Source organism: Carassius gibelio, chromosome A4 (genome assembly GCF_023724105.1).
Source record: "Carassius gibelio isolate Cgi1373 ecotype wild population from Czech Republic chromosome A4, carGib1.2-hapl.c, whole genome shotgun sequence".
Lineage (NCBI taxonomy): Eukaryota > Metazoa > Chordata > Actinopteri > Cypriniformes > Cyprinidae > Carassius > Carassius gibelio.
In genome coordinates, this window is record NC_068374.1 from 31,228,192 (window position 1) to 31,249,035 (window position 20,844).

Sequence of the window (20,844 nt, forward strand, 5' to 3'; positions counted from 1 at the left end):
TTCATTACAGAATTCACCAAATGAAATTTAAGCATAAAGAAAGATATGAGAAACTTAAGTACTTAGATTATTAAATACAATTTATTTTTATTTATTTTTTTCCTTTAAAGATTAGCTTGTGTCTCGTAACTGATTCATTCATTAATTTTGAGGTGAACGATGAATGTAGTGCACTCAAAATCTGCTGAAAATTTTCCCTCAGGCCATACAAGTGCAAATGAGTTTGTTTCTTCATCAAAACAGACATTTAGCATCACATCACTTGCTCACCAGTGAATGCTCTGCAGTGAATGGGTGCCATCAGAATGAGATTCCAAACAGCTGATAGAAACATCATCATTATCAACTCATCCACAGATTTGATGGTCATTTTTGTGTTAACTATTTCTTAAATAACAAAAATTCATGAGACCATGCTGTAGTGTAACATCAAAATACAAAGTTGTAGTGATTACACTGGTCTCATTTTTAATATCTGACTGGCAGTTTAAAGGACACATGTATATCAGAGGCGCTGATTTGTTGCCATAGGAACTTCATTTGTCCTTTGGTGGCATCTGTGATTGTTCAGAAACCTCTTTGTACTCAGTATGCTTCAGTTTCCAACTGTTGTTAATCCAGCATCTTAGAATTAAGCTGCTGTATTTTGCGCCTTTTAATTCTGATACATTGTATTTACCTGCTAAAGCAAGAAGAAATAATCAAAAAGGAAGAATCAATTAATATCATTATCATGATCCAGAAACTAAATAGCGAAAACACAAAACCTTGAGGCCTAAAGATCTCACTTTATTAATAAACCAGCAAGCAAAACTGAAAAGAAACCAATGCATCAAGTTACATAAGACAGCATAGCAGGACTAAATCAGGGCAGGCTGGCCATGTAGTAGAGCAGAACTAATACTTGTTGGTAGAAGCCTGTGAGTTTCTGTGAGTCCCACAAAGTAAAGACATTCAGAGCAACAGGCTAATGTGTCCAGAGGAAAGAACTGAAAAGAGGCATAATAGTGAGCATGAAGAAAGAGAAAATGGTGTAGAAGAATGAATTCAGTGACTGTGATGATGCAGCCTCCTGATTGGACGTGAGGTTTCAGAGCTTTAGGACATCACAGCCTCTCTCCTGTCTGAACACAAGTTCTCTTCCTGAATCAAGTCATTGCCCGACTTCAGAGTAGCATATTAGCATACTACAAGTTGTAAATAAAACAATTATGTTTTACAAGAGAATACTGTTTCAAAATTTCTAATTTAAAATTTCACATTCAATTAATTGTTACTTGCCTTTTATTTTTATTTTTTTCAAATTTACTAGCAATTTCTGAGTGAAAATATGAATTTTTCAGTGTATTAATGCTATTTTGCAATAATTAAAAAATTATAATAATAATGTTCTTAATAGCTTATATACTACAATTACTATTTTCTGAAAAAAAAACATACTATTTTCTTTATGCATTAATTATCAGGTTACCATGAAATGGACTTAAAATGGTTTTAGAATCAGTTTTTACTTAGAAATTGCTATATAATAAAGAACCGGCAAGTAACATTGAAGTCTGAAATCACACAATACAATGCACTCAGCTAATCCTCAGTGTTGCAAATTAACCAGATGTAATATCTAATCGTCTCTTATTTGATCAGACTGCCGCATAAAAATTGGATAAAAAATGTAAAGTATTCATTTAAATTTCTGACACCACTGCCTCTCTCTGAATTAAATGTGAGGTCATGTGACAGTGTAGAATATTACAAATTTAGTAAGCGGCATAGTGCATCCTGGTGAACATTCCATTTTTAGAAATAGTATACTATGTAGTATGCTAGTATTCCATTCCAAACACAGCAATTGTTGGATATGTGAGGTTAAGTCACTTTGTTATTGAGCACTTGAGTTCTCCTTAAGCATCTTTTATTATTTTTACCAAGACATAATGACGGAATACAAACTCATATCTGGTATTAACACTTCTCATGCAATATATACAGTAATAATGTGCATGTAAATGAAATAACATGTTTTCTTTCATATTCCTTTACACAGAAATTGTATGCTCATGTGACTGATCCTGCACTGATGTTTCTTACTTATTCAAATATGTAGACACACAAAAATTATGGATGCACATGTGAGTAAATGTAACAAAAAATGTGAAATATCTACGTATTAATGAATAGCTATACTGGAATATAGGTCAAAGCGTTTAGTAGCCACTAGAAGAAGCGCAATGACATTACACACACTTCTTTTGGCCAGGAGCCAATCAGCATTCAGCGTGAGGTTCGGGTTTTCACAACCTGAACTGTGATTGGATGACTGCATATGTGGTGCATGTCTTAGCCAATGATATGAAGAATCCTCCTGAGAAACGACAACGACTTTCTCTGAGAGTTTGTCGTAAGCGCATTAGCATATGGAATATAGTCTAAATTATTTTTCATTTCTGATTTTTAATAAATACACTTTTCATAAGCGCCTTTGGGATATGGAGTAGCTCTGTACAATGTGCAAATGCAACAAGCACTGTGCTTACACTTTGGACCAGCACTGCTGATGCACTGTTTATACAAATACACATGAGAGAAAAAAAAGGCCTCTTAGTACTGAAGAAGTAGCTTTTGAGGAACTAAAGAAAGCATTGATGAGCAAGAGATATTAGCGATGGAAAGATCAAATCTGGATGGGGAATGTCCATCAGGTGACATCTAGCACTGCAGGTGAACTGGCTGGATAGTCCAGTGTCACTCCCTCACAGGATAAAGTCAAAGGTCAGGTCAGACTTTGCCATCTTCTGTCGGTAAACTGCATCAAACTTTTCATTCATGGACACAGTGAAAATGTCCTTCCAAAGTCCAACGCGACCTGGAGCAGATGAAACCAGAGTCAGTAGATACTATCATAAGGAACCCTCCACCTCCCCGTCTTGTCCTCTAATTCTTTCATTCCTCCTTTACATTGTATAACTCAGAGCTTGAGCTAAGCCCCGGGTTCGAACCTCCTACGAGGACAGCCTTAACTAACAAGACTTCATGGGCAGGTGAACTTGTGAAATGATACAACTAAGGATACCACTTACAGGAATTGCATCAGTAAGATACATCCAAATAATGATATCCAAATATATATATATATATATATATATATATATATATATTTTTTTTTTTTTTTTTATGTGTCAACAAAAATATAAGCTTAGCATTTCTGCTTTATACCCTCTGGAAGTGCATTTTATTTTATAATTTTATTTTATTTGACAAGTACGCTTTTTTGATATTTTGACAATCATATCCAGGACATCCCTTAGACTTGACATCGACAAGACTCACCTTTCTTACCCTTTTTCCATCTTCAGTGTTCACAGTTTATCTTCATGTACACTTATATAATAAGTCCCTACTGTATGTAGTGAGATTATTCAGCATCATGCCAAGCCAAGAATCCATGCACTAAAGGAAAAATGAACAAGATACAGGAAACCAACAAAACAGAAATGATAAAATAATCTAAAATAAATTGCAAATCATCTTTTTTATGTAAAATAATAAAAAAAAATGTTCACATAAGGTTTACTGATTAATAAAATAAATAATAGCACAAAGACATCAAATAGCAACAGAAATGAGATTGCACCACACATATTCACCACATGATGGCACTACCCAACAATCCTTCCTTTGTAAAACCAATAAGCCACAAGGGGCTATACAAGGGGCTACATTTCTGCCTGGAAGACATATACATGCTTATGAAACGTGTTAAAGTTCACTCTCACTTTTCCTTCCTAGAAAAAGACTAAGGATTTATCTTGCCTAAGAAGAAATCTTCAGGAATCCATTTTTATAATTCCTCTAATGGTAGGCTAAATAAGGTATAGGGTCAGTGTGCTTAGGGTCATGTTAGCTCAGGGAACAGAACATGCAGAGACTGTCTGTCTCCCCTTACCCCGGCAGATAGACAGGGCCTCGGAGTTGCAGCACTGGTCGATGAGTTGGTTACAGCTCTCCACCATGCTCTCCAGCTGGACTTTATCACACGAGATGCCAAGAAAGCGAGCCAGCTGCTCCACCAGGGTTCCCAGATCCTCCAGAGAAGAAAATTACAGGCAGGAGGAAAGGTGCAGAGAAAGAGAGAATGACAATCTTTTGGTTATGTAATCATGACTCACGCCTCGGTCTCACACAGATGAATACATGAAAACATCATTAGCTTACATAATTATCTTCAGCTTTTAAATTACTTCATGGACCTCAAGGTGCAGGAGACATTTTTTTCCCCCAACCAAATGCTCTGTATTAAAAAAACTTTAAATTGCTAATAGTAAATAATGCAAAGCAACCAATTCAAGAATGTACGTCTGAATATTTTCTGTTAGATCAGTTGCACTGATACACACTATTTAAATAATAGTTATTTCAATAGTCAATCACTTCAATTAATTAAAGTGAAATAAATTAATTTGATTATTGAATATATTTAAATAACCACATATAAAAATAGTTCATACAAACAAAACTAATAAAACACAATGCATATTTTATTCTTTTTTTTTCACATAATCTGAGAGAAAATTATTTCAAATAAGTGTTGATAAAGTTGGGAATACCAACAATGTTTGCTTATAGTTTTATTTGATGTTAGTTTATTATTTATAAATGTTTAATCAATAATAGCAATTGAATTAATAATGCTTAATTCTTTAACAAATTTAATAATCAAACATTTACTTACATGTATTTAACTTTTTATTTATATACTTTGATTTAGGTTTGTTGAATCTGAAAATTAAGGGACAACAGTCTTTTAAAAACTGTAAAACATTGTATATTAACTTAATGGTATATTAATGGAAACTTAAGCAGCCCGACTATCAGTGATTCCCTTCTGCTATCCATACATAAGATAACATAACATAACATACTATCACAATTTCCAGGAACTGTTGTCCTTAACACATAAATAAAGCTAAATTAATTGGCATGGGCCTCTTTGTACTGACACTACATGGACAAAAAATGTGTGGAGGTTTAAAAGAGATGTTCAAAATACTATACATGACTGTATTCTATATTATCGAGTATATGAAGCAGAACACATTATGAGGTGAGTTTGAGATCATCTCTGCATTAGTTTACAGGAAACTGAATTAAAGTAGAGGGAATTTTAATATAAAATCTATGATAATGTAATGGTTAGGGTAGGGGATAGAAAATATAGTTTATACAGTATAAAGACAATTAAATCTATAATAAAAACCATTTGTGTGTGTGCAGTGGCGGCTCCAGACAATTTTGATTCGGGGGGCAATGGGGGGGTCCTGGTCTTTTCAAGGGGGGTCTCATGAAAACCAACAAAAAATACAGTGGACATGGCTAATAACTGCATATTTCTGCTACTAAACAACAAAAACACCTTTGCAATGTAAACAAATGACAGGCTACATTTGTTATTCATATCCTTCACACAGCACTTTCATGTCAGGTATATTATGCATTATTATTGACATTGATATTTTTACATTTATTTCCAGAGAGATATTATTGAGTTTACAGGCTAAAGTGGTCTTGCTGTTGTAAACACTGTTGCTTTTGTAGAAAAAAATATTTGCATCACATTTAAAATATAATTATATTTTAATTCATTTCTGAATTGTTTTTATTTTTATAATGATAATTCAGAGAATGAGAAAATCTGAATAAGCCTTACCAGTGTTATGATAATTATTTTTACGTGTTAAAAATAAATAAGTACTGTAATATAATAAAAGTTTATTCAAATAACATAAAAAAGACCAGACCCCTCGATGCCTGTGAAACTTTTCTCCCTCAAACAGCACGCTAGTGTTACTTCTACACTACAGGCTACACAAAGCAATATAAACAACGTATCTGCATGTTCTCACATCACATCGTTCTTGTAAAATAATAATAAGTAAATAAACACCAAAATCACTTCGCTGAGAATGAAACACCACTTACCAGCTGCCACCGTGTTGAAAATATCCTCTAGCAATTAAAAAATGCGCGTGCAGCATGAGGAATCTTCCCGGTTGGATGAGGTCGTAGTCAGGTGAACTGTCATCATGTTGGTCATTTTATTTACGGCTAAATTATTAATAATAAATTGTACTAATATTATGATTGGACGTGGGCAGGCATTCACAAAAGTTTATGTTATTACAAAAAAAAAATTGAGGAAATTTTGCTTTGACAAAAGGGCACTTAAGGGGCAAAGGAGCAGGTGCTCAAGTAAACCGGTTCTTTCGGACAATTCGATCAAATAAACCAGCTGGAAAAAAAAATGGTTCACCGGTTCTTTTGCGCTCGATGTAATGCCGTCATTGGCGATGATTGCCCTTCATTCAAGCCTTTGGTTTACCCGCGCTTATAACATTAGCAAAGAATCAGTTCAGAATCAATCACCAAAAGAATCAGTTCGGTTCAGATGCGCTCTGTGTCAGTCTGCTTCGCGCTGAATCACGCATGCGCAGTTATCATCAGCTCATCGGTTCTCGAATCGGACGCGTCCGACAGAAACGGTTCTCGGTTCAGTGTATGAATAAATGTCGAAATAATTATTATTTATTATTGTTCTGCGTAGTTTGAAGAGAAACATTTTTGGATCTTTATCCCGAATATATATATATTTTTCAATCAGGAAGAGGCTGGGGGGTCAAATGGGGGGTCAAGGCATTTTTTGGCAGGGTCTTGAGACCCCCCAAGACCCCCCCTGGCGCCGCCGGTGTGTGTGTGTGTGTGTGTGTCAATGCAGGCAGTACCTTGTACATATCCTCATACTTCAAGAAGAGCACATTCGAGTCCATGCGATGCTCCCAGAACTCCTGAACGTGCTCAAACCAGGAGCCGTATCCCACTACAGGGACACACAAACAGGACCAGAAAAACAGGATTAGACAAAAGGTGCATTCTAGTACACTGTCCTTTTGAGCAAGTAGGTTATGTGTCTCACACTTATCGTTCATGAATCGCCTGCAGAACTCCTGGAATGTACCCCGGTAGCTCATGGTTCGTAAGGAGCGATGAAACTGGTAGTAGGACACAACCAGGTCTTTAGGGTTCCTGGCCATATAGATCACCTAGAGGACATGCATTGATAAGTTTGTGTAAAGGCACATTCATACCAGTTCACATCTTAAGCAGAGTGAAAAGAAAAGTCAAATAAAATCAATGATGCATTTCTATACTATTCTTATGCCCACAAAGGCTGCATTTTTTTTTATCAAAAATAGTAATTCTAAATTTGAAATAAGTGTTTTCTATTTTAATGTTCTTTTCTATAATAATATATTTTAAATGGTCAGCAGTCATCACTATTCTTCAGTATCACATAATCCTTAAAAATCATTTAAATATGTTGATATGGTGCTCAAGAATCATTTCTTGTTATTATCAATAATTTTGTGGAAACTGCAATTTAATTATTTTGCAATTATATGCAATTATTTTTTCAGGTTTAAAGAATCCCATTTATTTGAAAGTATTTTGTTACATTATAATTGTCTCTACTGTCAATTGTGATGAATATACTGGAAATCTAGTTGCACTAATTGTCCTTAATGGACAATTGGAAGTCATGATTAATAAGTTGAATTGTGTTTTCCAGCTGACCTTGCCTTCTCCATTGTGCATCGCTGTAGGCATGAAACGATACGGCAGGTGGCTTTTGATCAGACGAGGTGATGTCAGCTCCTACAGAAACATAGATCTCAACTTTACCATTCCAAGAAGTCAGAGGAAAACGAAATGTTATTCCCATGCTGAAGTGAGTGAGAGAGTAAACACCTGGATGATCTCCAATCCCGGCTGTGGATATTCCAACACAGGAAGCTGCTCATCAATATTCATGAGCCCGATCTCATCTGGGTCCGCACCCTGACTCACAAGATACACCACCTCCTGTAACAAACTCGTACCTACATGCATGAGAGGAAGAAAAATCTAAGTGGTTATGGATGTATTATAAAAAATGGTAAAAAGATGACTTTGCCAGCTGCAAACAAAGATTTGCCAGTTCAGCAGATCTCTTATTTGTTGACTACATGAGGAGTTTTCAGGAGCACAAAACAAAATTATCGAAATTATCCTAACGTGCCTCTTTCACTCTCTTTCAGCAGTTTTGTTTACTCTTGGCTGGCTTGAGAGTATGAATTAAACCCTCTGATGGACCCTCATAAATGGACAATCAAGTTATTCTGTATATATTCATAATTAAATAGTACATAACTGAAAAATATATTTTTATAGTTATTATATTATTTAACCATGGCAGAGGTATCAACTTCAAATGACTTGAGGGCCTCTAGCCAGTTGATGTTCTCCATCAAAGGATCTTACAACCATTCATTTGATCTATATACAGCAATTGGTATCCAATTTGGTTAGGTTATGCAATGTCAGAATAAGCTAAATGCTTTAAATGGTAAATATTTTTTACCATTGTTTTTTTTTTTTTATTAAGAAAATAATATACACTGAAATGTCAATGACTGGAGACAGAAAAATCATGAATGATTCAAAAACATGCTTCTGCATGCTTTTACATGAACAACATACACAGAACTACCCTTAAAGTTAGATTTAATACTGTAAGAAAAGACCTGATTGCTGCACTGATTCCTAGAATAATGCAAACAGTCTTGTGTTAGCTACTTTAAAGATCTGGAACAAATGAATGATTTTAAGTACATAACAGACATCCATCTTTCTGTAGATAATGACCTTATATGAGTTTATAAATCCATTTTATATCAGTTTCCTGACGCTAGTTATGAAAGTGGGAGAATGTGGTTGATTTGCAACATTTTCTTTTTTCCTTTCCAAGAAAACACAGCAGCAGTGTCACATGACCCTCTGGCCACTATCTCCTATTGGACTGCAAAACAAAATGAAGCCACATACAGTAAAAAGTTATCTTACAAACACAAACTTTATTTCAAATTTATATATTAAAAATATAGAAATTTACTGAAATACCCTTTTGGTCCAACAGGTTAAAATATTTAATGTGGAAAAAGCTGAGCTTAATCATATTATAAGATACCTGAGAAATATCAAGAAGCCTGTAATGTTTGACTCTTTCATTCCCGTCACAACTATCAACAAGGCAATGTCTGTTTACTCTGCCAATTCAACTGTCAGTGCAACGTGTGACTCTATTGACCTGTCATCCATCACCCCCCGCTGGAGACACACATTTCAGTGTGTAACACTCAGCAGAGCTCGGCCTTCCCTCGGCGCTCCGAACTCAATTACACTGATGCTGGTGCGACACAACATCCTCTGCAAAGCCAAGCAATTTCAGACCCTCGTGCTATCATTCTTACTATACTGCTGTCTGTCTATCTCAGTTCTACTCTTTATAGCTGCACAGCTGTATGTGTATCATGTTATATAAACAACTGCATCCATTTAGATACACTTTGACTGAACCAATGTTGTTGACAGGCCTGTGATGGTTTTCTTAGTAAAAATTTACAATAAGGTTCCATTTGTTAACATTACTTAACATTATCAATGACAAATAATTTCTAAAGCATTTATTAATCTCAGTCCATGTTAATTTCAACATATACTAATAAATTACGAAAATTAAACATATCGGTTTACATTATTTAAAGGACCTGAGCTGAAATGAACTAACAATGAACAGTCATATTTTTATTAACTAATGTTAAAAGAAGAAAAAATTGCTTGAAATTTACTCATCGTCAGGCCATTCAAGATGTAGATGAGTTTGTTTATTCATTAGAACAGATTTGAAGAAAATCACTTGCTCACAATGGTCCTCTGCAGTGATTGGACTTATGAGCTGTTTGGACTCTCATTATGATGGCACCCATTCACTGAAGAGCATCCATTGGCCAGTAAGTGATGGAATGCAACATTTCTCTAAATCTGTTCCAATGAAGAAACAAACTCATCTACATGTTGAAAGGCCTTAGTTAATATGCACTGTTAATTATGTAATATGCAATGTTAATCAATTCCTGTAGTTAACTAAAATAAACTAATGGAACCTTACTATAAAGTTTTTTCTTTTTGGCTTCTCAATTGCAAGCAGAGAACTCTCCAGCTTAATTGCATTTTTCATTGCATGAAACAAACAAATAAACAAACAAAAGAAATCTGTAACATACATTAGTTTTTAACTGACTTATTACACAAGTAAATCAACAAAGCAACAAGCATGCGTGGGAGAGGGAGTAATACATCCTAATAGGAAACAGCGCCTCTGCAGTGAATGAGCATGTGCATGGCAGACATTTCACCTTGCTTTATTGTTCATTTCAAATCTACACACAATACAATACCACCCAGTTTTGATTTTTAATTCTTATTGACCAAAGATCACACAATCTGTAAAATAAGCAATAATTTTTTTAATCAAACTCATACAGGCCTGGCTCAGATACAAGACGGGGTGGACCGGATATGATAAGGTGGGCCAGATTGGTTTCTTATTATGATCTATAATATTTTGATCTTATTTGAAACTAATAATATTGCCTGTATCATCCAGGCTGTTGTTCAAGCAAACACATATTTATGTTTGTATAATTTAATAAGTGATATTATACTAAGCAAACAGACGATATAAATATGCATATAAATATGCTTGTTTTTATTCTTTATGATATTCACAAGCTATCTGAAATATGCTTTGGCACAAAGACTGTCTAAAAATAAATATGCACAAAAAGTGACGTGCAGTGACGCAAAGGTCTCGGATGATACTTTATATTGGTAAACACCTCAAATAACTGCATCCACTGTAAAGGAAAAGCATGCATGTGTAAGCTGGATTCTAACGCGTGTATTTTAATACCTGATTTGGGGTATGTAACGATCCATATGTCGCTACTTCTTAACGAAAAGTTGGCGATCTCATCCATCTTGCCCCTGCAGAAAGGAGGGAGTCGAACTCCATGATACTCGAAGTATTTGCTCTCATATTCAATCGGGGTGCTCGGCGTGTCCACCTCGCTTTCAGCCATCCTTTCAAACGAGAGCAAAACGAAATGCTTGAAGGGATTTCTTTTTAAAGAAATCTGTGGAGAAGAGGACGCATTCGATATCCAAACAGCCCTGATTGTTTGGCAAAGACGTGCAGCTTTGCGTGCGCCGTGCCCTTCAGCCAATCAGGTGGAGGAGAGATGATGTAATGGGATTCTCTCAGCATCAGCACCAATCGCCGGGGCGGTTCCTCCAGCAGGCCAGCTGTTCATCGCTTATGTAAATAAACAAAACGGGTCTAAAAGTAAAACTACAAAAATGTGGTTACTGAGTGAGGAGGTAGAATCTAATCATGCACTAATGCTGTCTTCTGTTTATCACGTTTGTCTGCTTTCACATAACCATGATATTGCTTTTAAATTTTAACTAAGTCAATGTCAAATTGTGGATGTACACTTAAATATAGTAGTAGTCTATTATTACAATAAAAGTACATTTACATTTAGTAACTTAGCAGACACTTTTATTCAAAGCGACTTACAAATGAAGAAAATAGAAGCAATCAAACCCAAAAGAAGACCAATAATATGCGTCTTTTTTATGTGTGTGTAAAACTATATTGTAGCGTTTATATAATGCAAACTTATGTTTGTTAAAAATGAATATCAAATTATAGAGTGTTACATAAACACGAATAACTTGGAATAGTAAGAAAAACGTTCACTGAGTTGCATTCAAATCTTAGGGAGATTTTTTTTCCCACACTGGAGACATTTCACTGCAATAAATATAAATGGTGAAATTTACTCATTACAAGAAGTGATATTTGAATTATAAATAATATGTTCGAAAAACGTTAAATATAATTTTTAATTGTTTTAAATGTCACGATATTGTGATTGGGCTGTCTCGACGAATGTTGAGAAAAGTAACACTAACCACATGACAACGGTAAACTATATATATATATATATATATATATATATATATATATATAGGCCCTATATATATATATATATATATATATATATATATATAGGCCCTATATATATATAGCCCCGCCTATTTCAGCAATCTTCCTATTGGCTCCCGTGCTGTCAGACGTTGAGAGCAAAACTCAGGCAAACGCCTTTACAGAAGATATGATAGTTTACTGCAGGAGCAGCCTGAGATTTTGCAGCAGTCATGTTTGATTTAAAGGGTGGGTGGAATCTCTCGTTCGCTGGATGCGGGTTTTTAGGGATCTATCACATCGGTGTCGCGAGCTGTTTCCTGGAGCAAGCACCGTATCTCATCCGCGGGGCTACCAAGATCTACGGAGCCTCCGCAGGGGCTCTCACTGCCTCCGTGCTCACTACCGAGGCATGTTTAGGTATGAAGATCACCCCATGGTAGTCCCTGCCTAATAGAACTCACCCCGTGGTACTTAAACGTTCTATCTTTGTACGCAGCTAACTGGGTTTTTGATTCATTCTTCTTTAGCTTCTGGTGATTGTGGTTTTCTAGAGCATTTCTGCATTTTGCTGACTATTTTAAAGTTACTTATTTGGTGGTTAAATATCTATACTCAATAGATGGTTAAAAGGTAACAAAATGCACACACACACACACACACACACACATACAAATATTTATATAATATACACATATATATATTTATAGAGAGAGAAATGTTTAGTGTTGTCCTGTTATAGTCATCTATTATTCTGAAAAAAAATATATATACAAAAATATATTCAAATTAAAATGAAACGACCTCATTTTTCATGTCAACTTTTTTTTTTCAAGTTCAAAGTATTTGAACTATGCTATCTGTATTCATTGGGTTTTTCTCATTGTGTTATCAAAGAACTCTGAACTGTGTTGTTTGTGAATGTCTGTGTGATATTTGCATGACTTCATTCTTTCACTTTCATTAAGGATCTGAACTAAAAAAGCTGAGTCAGACTCTAATCAATCTTTGGTTGGTTTATTACAGGTTCAGAGATTGTGAATTATCAAGAGCAAACTTCTTATTTTCTCGACTTCTTTTCAGTCTTGCCTGTGTATTGCTTTATTCATTATTTGTGTCTGTGTCTTTCCACTGATGTAGAGAAATGTTGTGAAGGCGTCATCAGTGTTGCCAAGGAGGCACGGAAGCGAAATCTGGGCCCTTTGCACCCAACATTCAACATAGTCAAGGTGATACGTGGAGGCCTGTATCGCGACCTGCCGTCCAATGCACACACGCTGGCATCTGGTCGTCTGTGTGTGTCCCTCACACGTGTCATGGATGGGCAAAACGCTCTGGTGTCAGACTTCAGCTCCAAAGAGGAACTCATCCAGGTTGGAGCATTGCGTTACCAAAGAAACAGCTCAGAATTTGAGGACACCACTTTATATTACTCTGATAACTCACTTTTATATACCTTTATCTACATGAAAATGTTACTTTTATTTATTTGCTATTTAAAATACCTGCAGATTTACTGTTTGCTTTAGCTCAGTGTTGTTGTTGACTAAATAATTTATTAAAAATAATCTATTGAAAATAGTGTTTTGCTAATTGAAATAAGCCTGAAATGAAATAAAACATATTCAATGAAAATAAAAACTTGATTTGAAAATGATGAAAATTAGAAGTGATTTAAAATATGTTTTAGTTGAAGTACTAAAATAAAAGAATAAAAAATGAAAGCTAAATAGAAATATTTTTAAAAGTAAAATAAAATGACAAAAGCACGTAACAAAAGAATTACTCAGCTAAAAGATAAACTAAAATGAAAATAAAAAATATATATAATAAATACTAATAATTTACTAAAGAGTCACTAATAAGTAAATAATATTAAATATTAATAAAAATGTAATACTATATAAAAAAAAATCTAAAATACAACTGTATCTTCACTTTCTTTTTCTGTTTTCACTTTATATTTATTTCTTCATTTCCAGGCTCTTATTTGCAGCTGTTTCATTCCTGTATATTGTGGTTTAATCCCTCCTGCCTTCCGTGGTGTGGTAAGTATTAAAGTTCATAACTTCATTGATGTGATGTCATTTTTTAACTTGAGCCAATCTAAATAGGCGTTGTATGAGTAGATAGTTGGATTTATTTCACATGGGAAAATTAGGACATTGCAACAAGAGTTCATTGCACTTACTTCAAAGTATTCAGTCACTGGGGCACACTGAACTAACACTGGCCTCAATAAGAGAATTAAATATGCTTATGGTTTTGCAGTTACAGTTACTCAGTGTTTCTGATTAAACCCACCCTCATTCCCTTAGCCTGTACATTGTGTACTTGTTCTTTAGAAAGGGGAGGAGACGTCGGTGTACAGTATAGAAATAGTTGAGAGGCCAAACAGTTCAAATAAAGGTTCAGCTCTGTTTGTATAACCACTTACAACCCAGTGCTGTTCATTATTTGGTTACTACATGAAATAATAGTTTCTTTACGTTCCTCAACTTTTTTTCTGGTAATGCAGATTATACTGTATTCATACACTTTCCAGTTACTAATCATGACTTGCACTGAAAAATTCACCCAGATTAATGAATCTATCAAAACTTTGATTAAGCTGTGTCTAAAAGTGATTAACTGAAGAGAGTTTGGCTGTGAAGTTGACCTTTTAAAAAGACAAATAAAGGCTGTTATGCAAGTCTTTTGGTCGGATCACACCACCACTTACTGCTGGTCAGTCCTGAATCAGCCCACTCTCAGCTGAGTCCTCTGTCATTCGCAATAGCCTGCAAATCCCAAGTGACTCATTACAAACAATACATTCCCATCAGGGATCAAGAAAGTACTGCTTTCAGGCTAGCTATCATTTAATCACTAGAAAGGTTGGATGGTCTAAGATGGATGTGTGGTTATTAATTATAAATAATATTATTATAAATGTAATATTTAAAAATGACAAAATGAAAAAGGTGGGTCTTGTAGCTCTTTTATTAATCAAAAAAAATATTTTTGCTTTTAAAAATTTCAAAAGAACAGACGAAGAAAGAGAAATTAAAGGTTTGTAGGTAATCTAAACATACTATGCTAAAATAATTTCAAGCAGTTAAAATATATATGAATAGAGACAGCATGTAATATCTGTACTTTCAATTTAGAAAAATAATGTGTAGAACTACATATATAAAAAACTATGATTAAAACATTAGATAGATCGTTTTAAAAAAATATATATAATCATATAATATAATTTTAAAAGTGATCAGTGAAACTTAAAAGGACATATCTCGAACTTTTTCTTTCTCATCAGCGTTATGTGGATGGTGGGATCAGTGATAATCTGCCCCAGTCCGAGCTGAAGAACACCATCACGGTTTCTCCGTTCTCAGGAGAGAGTGACATCTGTCCGAAAGACAATTCCACCAGCTTCCACGAACTGCGTTTCACAAACACCAGCATACAAGTCAATCTAGACAACATGTACAGACTGAGTAAAGCTTTGTTTCCCCCAGAGCCTAAAGTAAGAACACCAAACACACACACACACACATTCACACACTTTCACATGCCTGAAGTAAGTGAAGTAAGAGTGGTATGCATGAGCTGCAGTGCATTTACACAATCACTGTCTTCTTTATTCTGCTGGAGTCTGCATGGAGTCACTCATGTTCATAATTATCTAAGCATCGTTTAACCCTCATGTTGTGTATCATTCATGATATTTTCCAGTCATATAATATGTTTCACTGATCTGACCTAATGTACCTCAGTTTTGTGTGTGAACATGCTTTTTTCACTCAAAATCTGAGGTGCATAAGCTCAGATCAATGAGGCATATGAGTTATCAGTTTCCAAGAAGACATACAAACCTGTTCTGACAGAAAGAACAAAAAGATTGAATGCAAAATTTGCTGATAATATAGCATAATACGGGATAAGGCCGGCCATTTCTGACCAGGAAGGCCAGCACAACACAATAACTAATTAAATCATATCTATCATTTAAATGTCTGTGCATGTGATTGGCAGGTGCTGGCAGAAATGTGTCAAAGTGGATATAAAGACGCCCTCCGATTTCTCCAGGAAAACAGTGAACACTTTTTATCTTTCGTGTCACTTAATCTCTAATGTTCATTCATGCGTTCTGCCAAATGTGATATGTGCTGTGGTTTAGAAGATAACAGTCCTGTCTCTTTATAGATTTGCTACAGCCGGCATGTCCAAGAGCAGACATGGCTCTGATTCAGACCACGCCCACCTGCTGCAGCCCATGCACCAGGAATCCAGTCGTGATGGAAACCAGAAAAGAGTGGGTGCTGCGGAGACTCCGCCTTTTGAGAAAACACCACTGGTGGTTAGATGAGCAGCTTGTCAATAACCTGCCAACCCCCATTAAGAAAGGTAGAGTTAATAAATGTACTTTTAAAGCTGATTAATGCACTGTATAATATATTGTGGCTATTTTTCATACTCTAATATGTGCATGTGTTTGCAGTTTTTTGCGAGGCCTGCAGAGAAAAGCACGGTTTGCTGGCACAGGTGACTGGTTTGCTGCCAATGCGTGTGGTGTCCTACATGCTGATGCCGTACACACTGCCAGTGGAGTCGGTGTACTCTGCAGCACAGCGGTCAATATCATCATTTAACATTTGCTCATCAGAATGACAGAATTATTCTATTAATTGAACTTTTAATACACTACCATTTCAAAGTTTGGGGTCAGTAATATTTTTTAATGTTATTTTTAATCCTTCTGTTTAGCAAGGTTGCATCAAATTGTTCATACGTGACAGTAAAGACATTTATAATGTTACAAAATATTAATATTTCAAATAAATGCTGTTCTTTTGAACTTCTTATTCAAGCTATCCTCCAAAAAATATATTACAATTTGCAGAAAAATATTAAGCAGCACAACTGTAAATATTTTTGTGGATGTCACAATGTGGTATATGGATGAGTTTTTAATTTCAGCATTGTTTGTGTTTGAAAGGTTTTGGGAATGGATCCCAGAAGTCCCTGCAGATGTGCGCTGGCTTGCTGAGGTAGCAAGCAGTGTTTATAGAAAGGCATGGAAAGGTGCCGCGTCAGAGATGAGCAGGTAAGATCTCACAGGAATCATTCGAGACGACTATTAAAGGAATAGTTACTTAAACGAAAATATCCTGAAAATATACTCTCTCTCAGGCCATCCAAGTTGTTGATGAGTTTGTTAATTCGTCTGATCAGATTTGGAGAAATTTAGCATTACATCACTTGCTCACCAAATGGATCCTGTCCAGTGAATGGGTGCCGTCAGAATGAGAGTCCAAACAGCTGATAAAAACATCACAATCATCCACAAGCAGTCCCATCATCTAAATATGCTCAGATCAGCTGTTCGAACTCTCATTCTGACGGCACTCACAATATAAATTAATGCAGAATATCTAGATGATATTACACAGCAATCTGAAATTTGAATCAATTCCAAGTTTATCAGTTTACTGTTTGACATAGTTACATGAAAGATATGTTATACCTAGTGTCTAGTAAGCAAAAGGAGAGCAATGATTTTCATTGAAACAGCCAAGATCAAAATGTCTTGATGCCTTCTTGTTTATTGTGCAGCGGCGCCCCCTTGAGAAGATGTATGAGTGAGCCGCCAATGATAGATTTACAGATGCCTGCAGCAAACTGCAATGGACACATGCCTCATTCTGCCAGCAACCTTGATAGTTGCAACTGGACTTATCCAGGTGTCTTCAGTGCAGCTTCTGTCGACTCACTGGACAGTCCTATCGACACCAGCACCTCCCCTAGGCAGATGTGCTTTTTTGTTGGCTCACAAAGTAATCATGAGAAGCAAATGGACCAATGCAGGACCTTTTCAGCTTAATACAGTATATGCTGTGCCTGATTCCTCTGGTCGTTGACATCATGCTGCAAATGTAGGCAGTTAGAGAAAGAGCTTGGTTAGTTTAACCCCCTGGAATCCAGCGTTGAGAGTAAATACACATGTCCTTCAAACACCCCTCCTGTGACATTTTGGACATTATCCAAATGTGCCTTTCTTCTCCATTCAGAACCAAAGATGTGTTTGATCTGTTGTGTCAGCCTGTACCTTGTGTTTTGCTGATGTGGACACTGTTTGTATGTTACAGTTTACTTTACAATTGGTGCTAATACTTTTCAAAAACCTCAAAATACTTGACATGAGCCACACAAGTTAATGCCACTAAGGTGTACAATCCAATAAAGAGTCTGAGCCCATTAAAACTGGCTTTTGATTTCACATAACATGCTGTATAGAGTATGCTTTTTTTGTCCATTCACACCTCATCACAGCACTTCCTTGCCAAATAGTGAACTTTGCAAAGAAAAATGATACAGAAAAAATTCAAAAACATGTAAGAACATGATATAATGTACTTCTATTGTATCTAACTACTGAAGATACCATATATTTATAAATAGTATTTAGATAATAATATATGTGTATGCATGGGAAAGCTTTGTCATTGTGTGCTACAAACTCAGAATGTGCTCTGTTACAGTTAAGTAGACCTACAACAGTTTTATTTTTTGTGATTTAATGTAAAAATGTTTGACTGCATCATTATTTCAGTATCAAAGATATTGACGGAAGCAACGACGAACCATTAAAGGACACTGTTTATTATTTAATTTAAATAAATAAATGCGGATTAGTAGTTAATAGTTTAACTAACTAGATATTTTTAAAGTAACTGTGTTTCTGGGCTGGCGGCTTTCTTCACTGTATGGACTATTTTTCTTTTCGGAAGCTGAAATACTAGTATTATTATAAATTATGTATTTAATAAGTTGCTAATAATGACTCTATGCTTTGTTGCAGCAAAGAGCGGAGACAGAAATGACACTAAAACTGTGTTGAATACATTAGCACAGGAAATAACTGTATCAACATTTTTTTACGAACATTTAGAATTTACTTAATGTGTTTTCTTTTTAGCTTCATATTTCGCATCTGACTCTGTTGCAAAGTGAAGTAAAATAGCAAATAATAATACAACATATTTACAGCAAAACGAGACGAGCTGGCCCTTTAACCCCGTTTCCCATGATGCACCGCTGCACGGTTCACAGTCACACATGTGAGTGAGTTTTCAGAAAGAAAACTAGCAAAGATGCAGAACGGTAATGTGAACGGAGAAGAGGATGAAGAGTATCAGCTCTTCCTCTCTCAGCACAGCCCCGCTTTAAAGGCGGCGAGAATCCCTCCGCTTTACTGGAAGAGTCTGCATTTAAAACTTGCCAATGAGGTAAATACACGGCCATCACTGCTGGGCCAGTTTGACAGTGTCTGGAAATAATCTTACTTTTGTGCCATTATTATTTTTTTTTTTCTTTAAAAAATAGTCCGCAGTCTTCAAAATACAAGACTTACTGGTCTTTTTATAAAACCAGGTACTCCAGTGTTGATTGAACTAGTATGGACAGGTAGATTTATCGACTGGTTTTCTCTTGTAGGTGTTTGATGCTGGTGAGGTGTTCGGGATAATGCAGGTGCAAGAAGAGGACGAGGATGAAGGGAATGAACAGAGAGTCAATCCTGGAGATGAAGTGGCTTATAAAGTGATTGTGACCAGAGAGAGTGGCCTGCAGGCTGCTGATCCCACCAGGTGAGGGCAGCAGTGAGCCATTAGTCCAGCAGTCCAGTGCTCTTATAGGAAACATAGTAGTAAGTTTGTAATGATAAAAGAGTAAAGGAAAAATACATATCTCATGGCACATAGCACTATGTGGTATTAATATATATATATATATATATATATATATATATATATATATATATATATATATATATATATATATATATATAAAACTGTGTTTGTGTAAATCCGGTTATTACCATGGTATATGTTAAAAAATATATGTAATTTCTGTCTCTTTTGGCTTGTAGTGTGTTTCTTGTAGATCACGCATGGACGTATAGGGTGGAAAGCGCCCGGCAGCAGCTGCTGGAGATGCCTGGCCTGCTGATCCGGATGGCCAGTCTGATGGGTTCGCCTTTTCATGGAGAGGCTCCTGATCCAGACATCGTGGATCTGGTCCTGGACAACATGTGGAAATACAATCAAACCTATCAGCTTTCCCAGGGGGTAAGAGAAGGAGAAAATCACATTAAAGGAATAGCTCAACCCAAAAACGATTATTAGCTGGAAATGTACTCATTGTCAGGCCATCCAAGATGTAAATGAGTTTTGTTTCTTCATCAGAACACATGTGGAGAAATATTGCATGACATCTCTCACAAGTGGATGCTAGGAATGGGTGCCGTCAGAATGAGAGTCTAAACAGCTGATAACAACATCATCCACAAAACTCCAGTCCAGAAATGAACGTCTTGTGAAGTGAAAAGCTGCGTGTTTGTAATGAACAGATTTATCCAGGCATTTCTAACTTCAAACCATTGCTTCCATCTAAAATATTAAAAATCCAGAGTGTATTATCTATAATGTTGCTGTCTCCAGTGAAAAAGTAATCTCATCTATACTAGGACAGAAATATGCACATATTCAGCACTGTTTATAAGCGAAAACAGTCCAAAACATTTCTCAACAAATATATAAATGGATTTTGATGTGAGGGAACAACAGGGGTGACTTTTTTGCACAGGAAGAAGAGTTATTGTGGATTATGTTGCATGATAAAATGATATTTTAGCCCAAAGCAATGGTTTCAAATTAAAATGCTGTAACAATGCTTTTGTTTGTTACAAACACACACTGGAGTCGTGTGGATTATTGTGGTGCTTTAGATTTTTTATCAGCTTCAGACTTTCATTCATACGGCACCCATTCACTGCAGAGGATTCAGTTGTGAGCAAGTGATGTAATGGCAATTTTCACCAAATCTGGTTTGATGAAGAAACTCATCTACATCTTGGATGATATGAGGCTGAGTGC

At 35.7% G+C, this 20,844-nt stretch overlaps 3 protein-coding genes across 4 annotated transcripts in view; 2 read left to right on the forward strand and 1 right to left on the reverse strand.

The window, feature by feature from the left end:
• Positions 1-768: 768 nt before the first annotated feature.
• Positions 769-11,148, reverse strand: sult4a1 (sulfotransferase family 4A, member 1). The gene is made up of 7 exons (XM_052581847.1): positions 10,844-11,148; positions 7,801-7,931; positions 7,627-7,707; positions 6,968-7,094; positions 6,777-6,871; positions 3,944-4,082; positions 769-2,863 (listed from the first exon to the last, which is right to left on the reverse strand). Exons 1-7 carry the CDS (start codon positions 11,010-11,012, stop codon positions 2,751-2,753), a joined length of 855 nt encoding a protein of 284 aa, XP_052437807.1. The 5' UTR covers positions 11,013-11,148; the 3' UTR covers positions 769-2,750.
• An 896-nt stretch (positions 11,149-12,044) lies between these two features.
• LOC127977117 (patatin-like phospholipase domain-containing protein 2) lies at positions 12,045-18,193 on the forward strand. 2 transcript variants are annotated; one of them, XM_052581808.1, is made up of 9 exons: positions 12,045-12,343; positions 13,064-13,296; positions 13,906-13,971; positions 15,225-15,434; positions 15,944-16,004; positions 16,115-16,315; positions 16,410-16,542; positions 16,908-17,015; positions 17,525-18,193. In XM_052581808.1, the coding sequence occupies exons 1-9, from the start codon at positions 12,157-12,159 to the stop codon at positions 17,790-17,792; spliced, it is 1,467 nt and encodes a 488-aa protein (XP_052437768.1). In that variant the 5' UTR covers positions 12,045-12,156; the 3' UTR covers positions 17,793-18,193. The 2 variants fall into 2 exon arrangements, 1 of the variants encoding a protein (XP_052437768.1); XR_008158096.1 differs by having other exon boundaries at positions 12,056-12,343; positions 16,410-16,632; positions 17,525-17,541.
• Positions 18,194-18,964: 771 nt separating this feature from the next.
• Positions 18,965-20,844, forward strand: part of ttll12 (tubulin tyrosine ligase-like family, member 12) — a 30,914-nt gene continuing 29,034 nt past the window's right edge. Inside the window, exons 1-3 of the mRNA XM_052581895.1 lie at positions 18,965-19,197; positions 19,406-19,557; positions 19,839-20,037. Of these exons, the coding sequence (XP_052437855.1) occupies positions 19,063-19,197; positions 19,406-19,557; positions 19,839-20,037 (486 nt within the window). The 5' untranslated portion in view covers positions 18,965-19,062. The remainder of the gene's footprint in view (positions 19,198-19,405; positions 19,558-19,838; positions 20,038-20,844) is intronic.

Bases quoted from the DNA above. Each gene is read 5' to 3' on its own strand.
- sult4a1 (XM_052581847.1), bottom strand. From the start codon at position 11,012: ATGGCTGAAAGCGAGGTGGACACGCCGAGCACCCCGATTGAATATGAG. The intron at 7,708-7,800 runs GTGTTTACTCTC...ATGTTTCTGTAG, and splicing joins CGGGATTGGAGATCATCCAG to GAGCTGACATCACCTCGTCT. The intron at 7,095-7,626 runs GTCAGCTGGAAA...CATGTCCTCTAG, and splicing joins TGCACAATGGAGAAGGCAAG to GTGATCTATATGGCCAGGAA.
- LOC127977117 (XM_052581808.1), top strand. From the start codon at position 12,157: ATGTTTGATTTAAAGGGTGGGTGGAATCTCTCGTTCGCTGGATGCGGG. The intron at 15,435-15,943 runs GTAAGAACACCA...TGTGATTGGCAG, and splicing joins TGTTTCCCCCAGAGCCTAAA to GTGCTGGCAGAAATGTGTCA. The intron at 16,005-16,114 runs GTGAACACTTTT...GTCTCTTTATAG, and splicing joins CCGATTTCTCCAGGAAAACA to ATTTGCTACAGCCGGCATGT.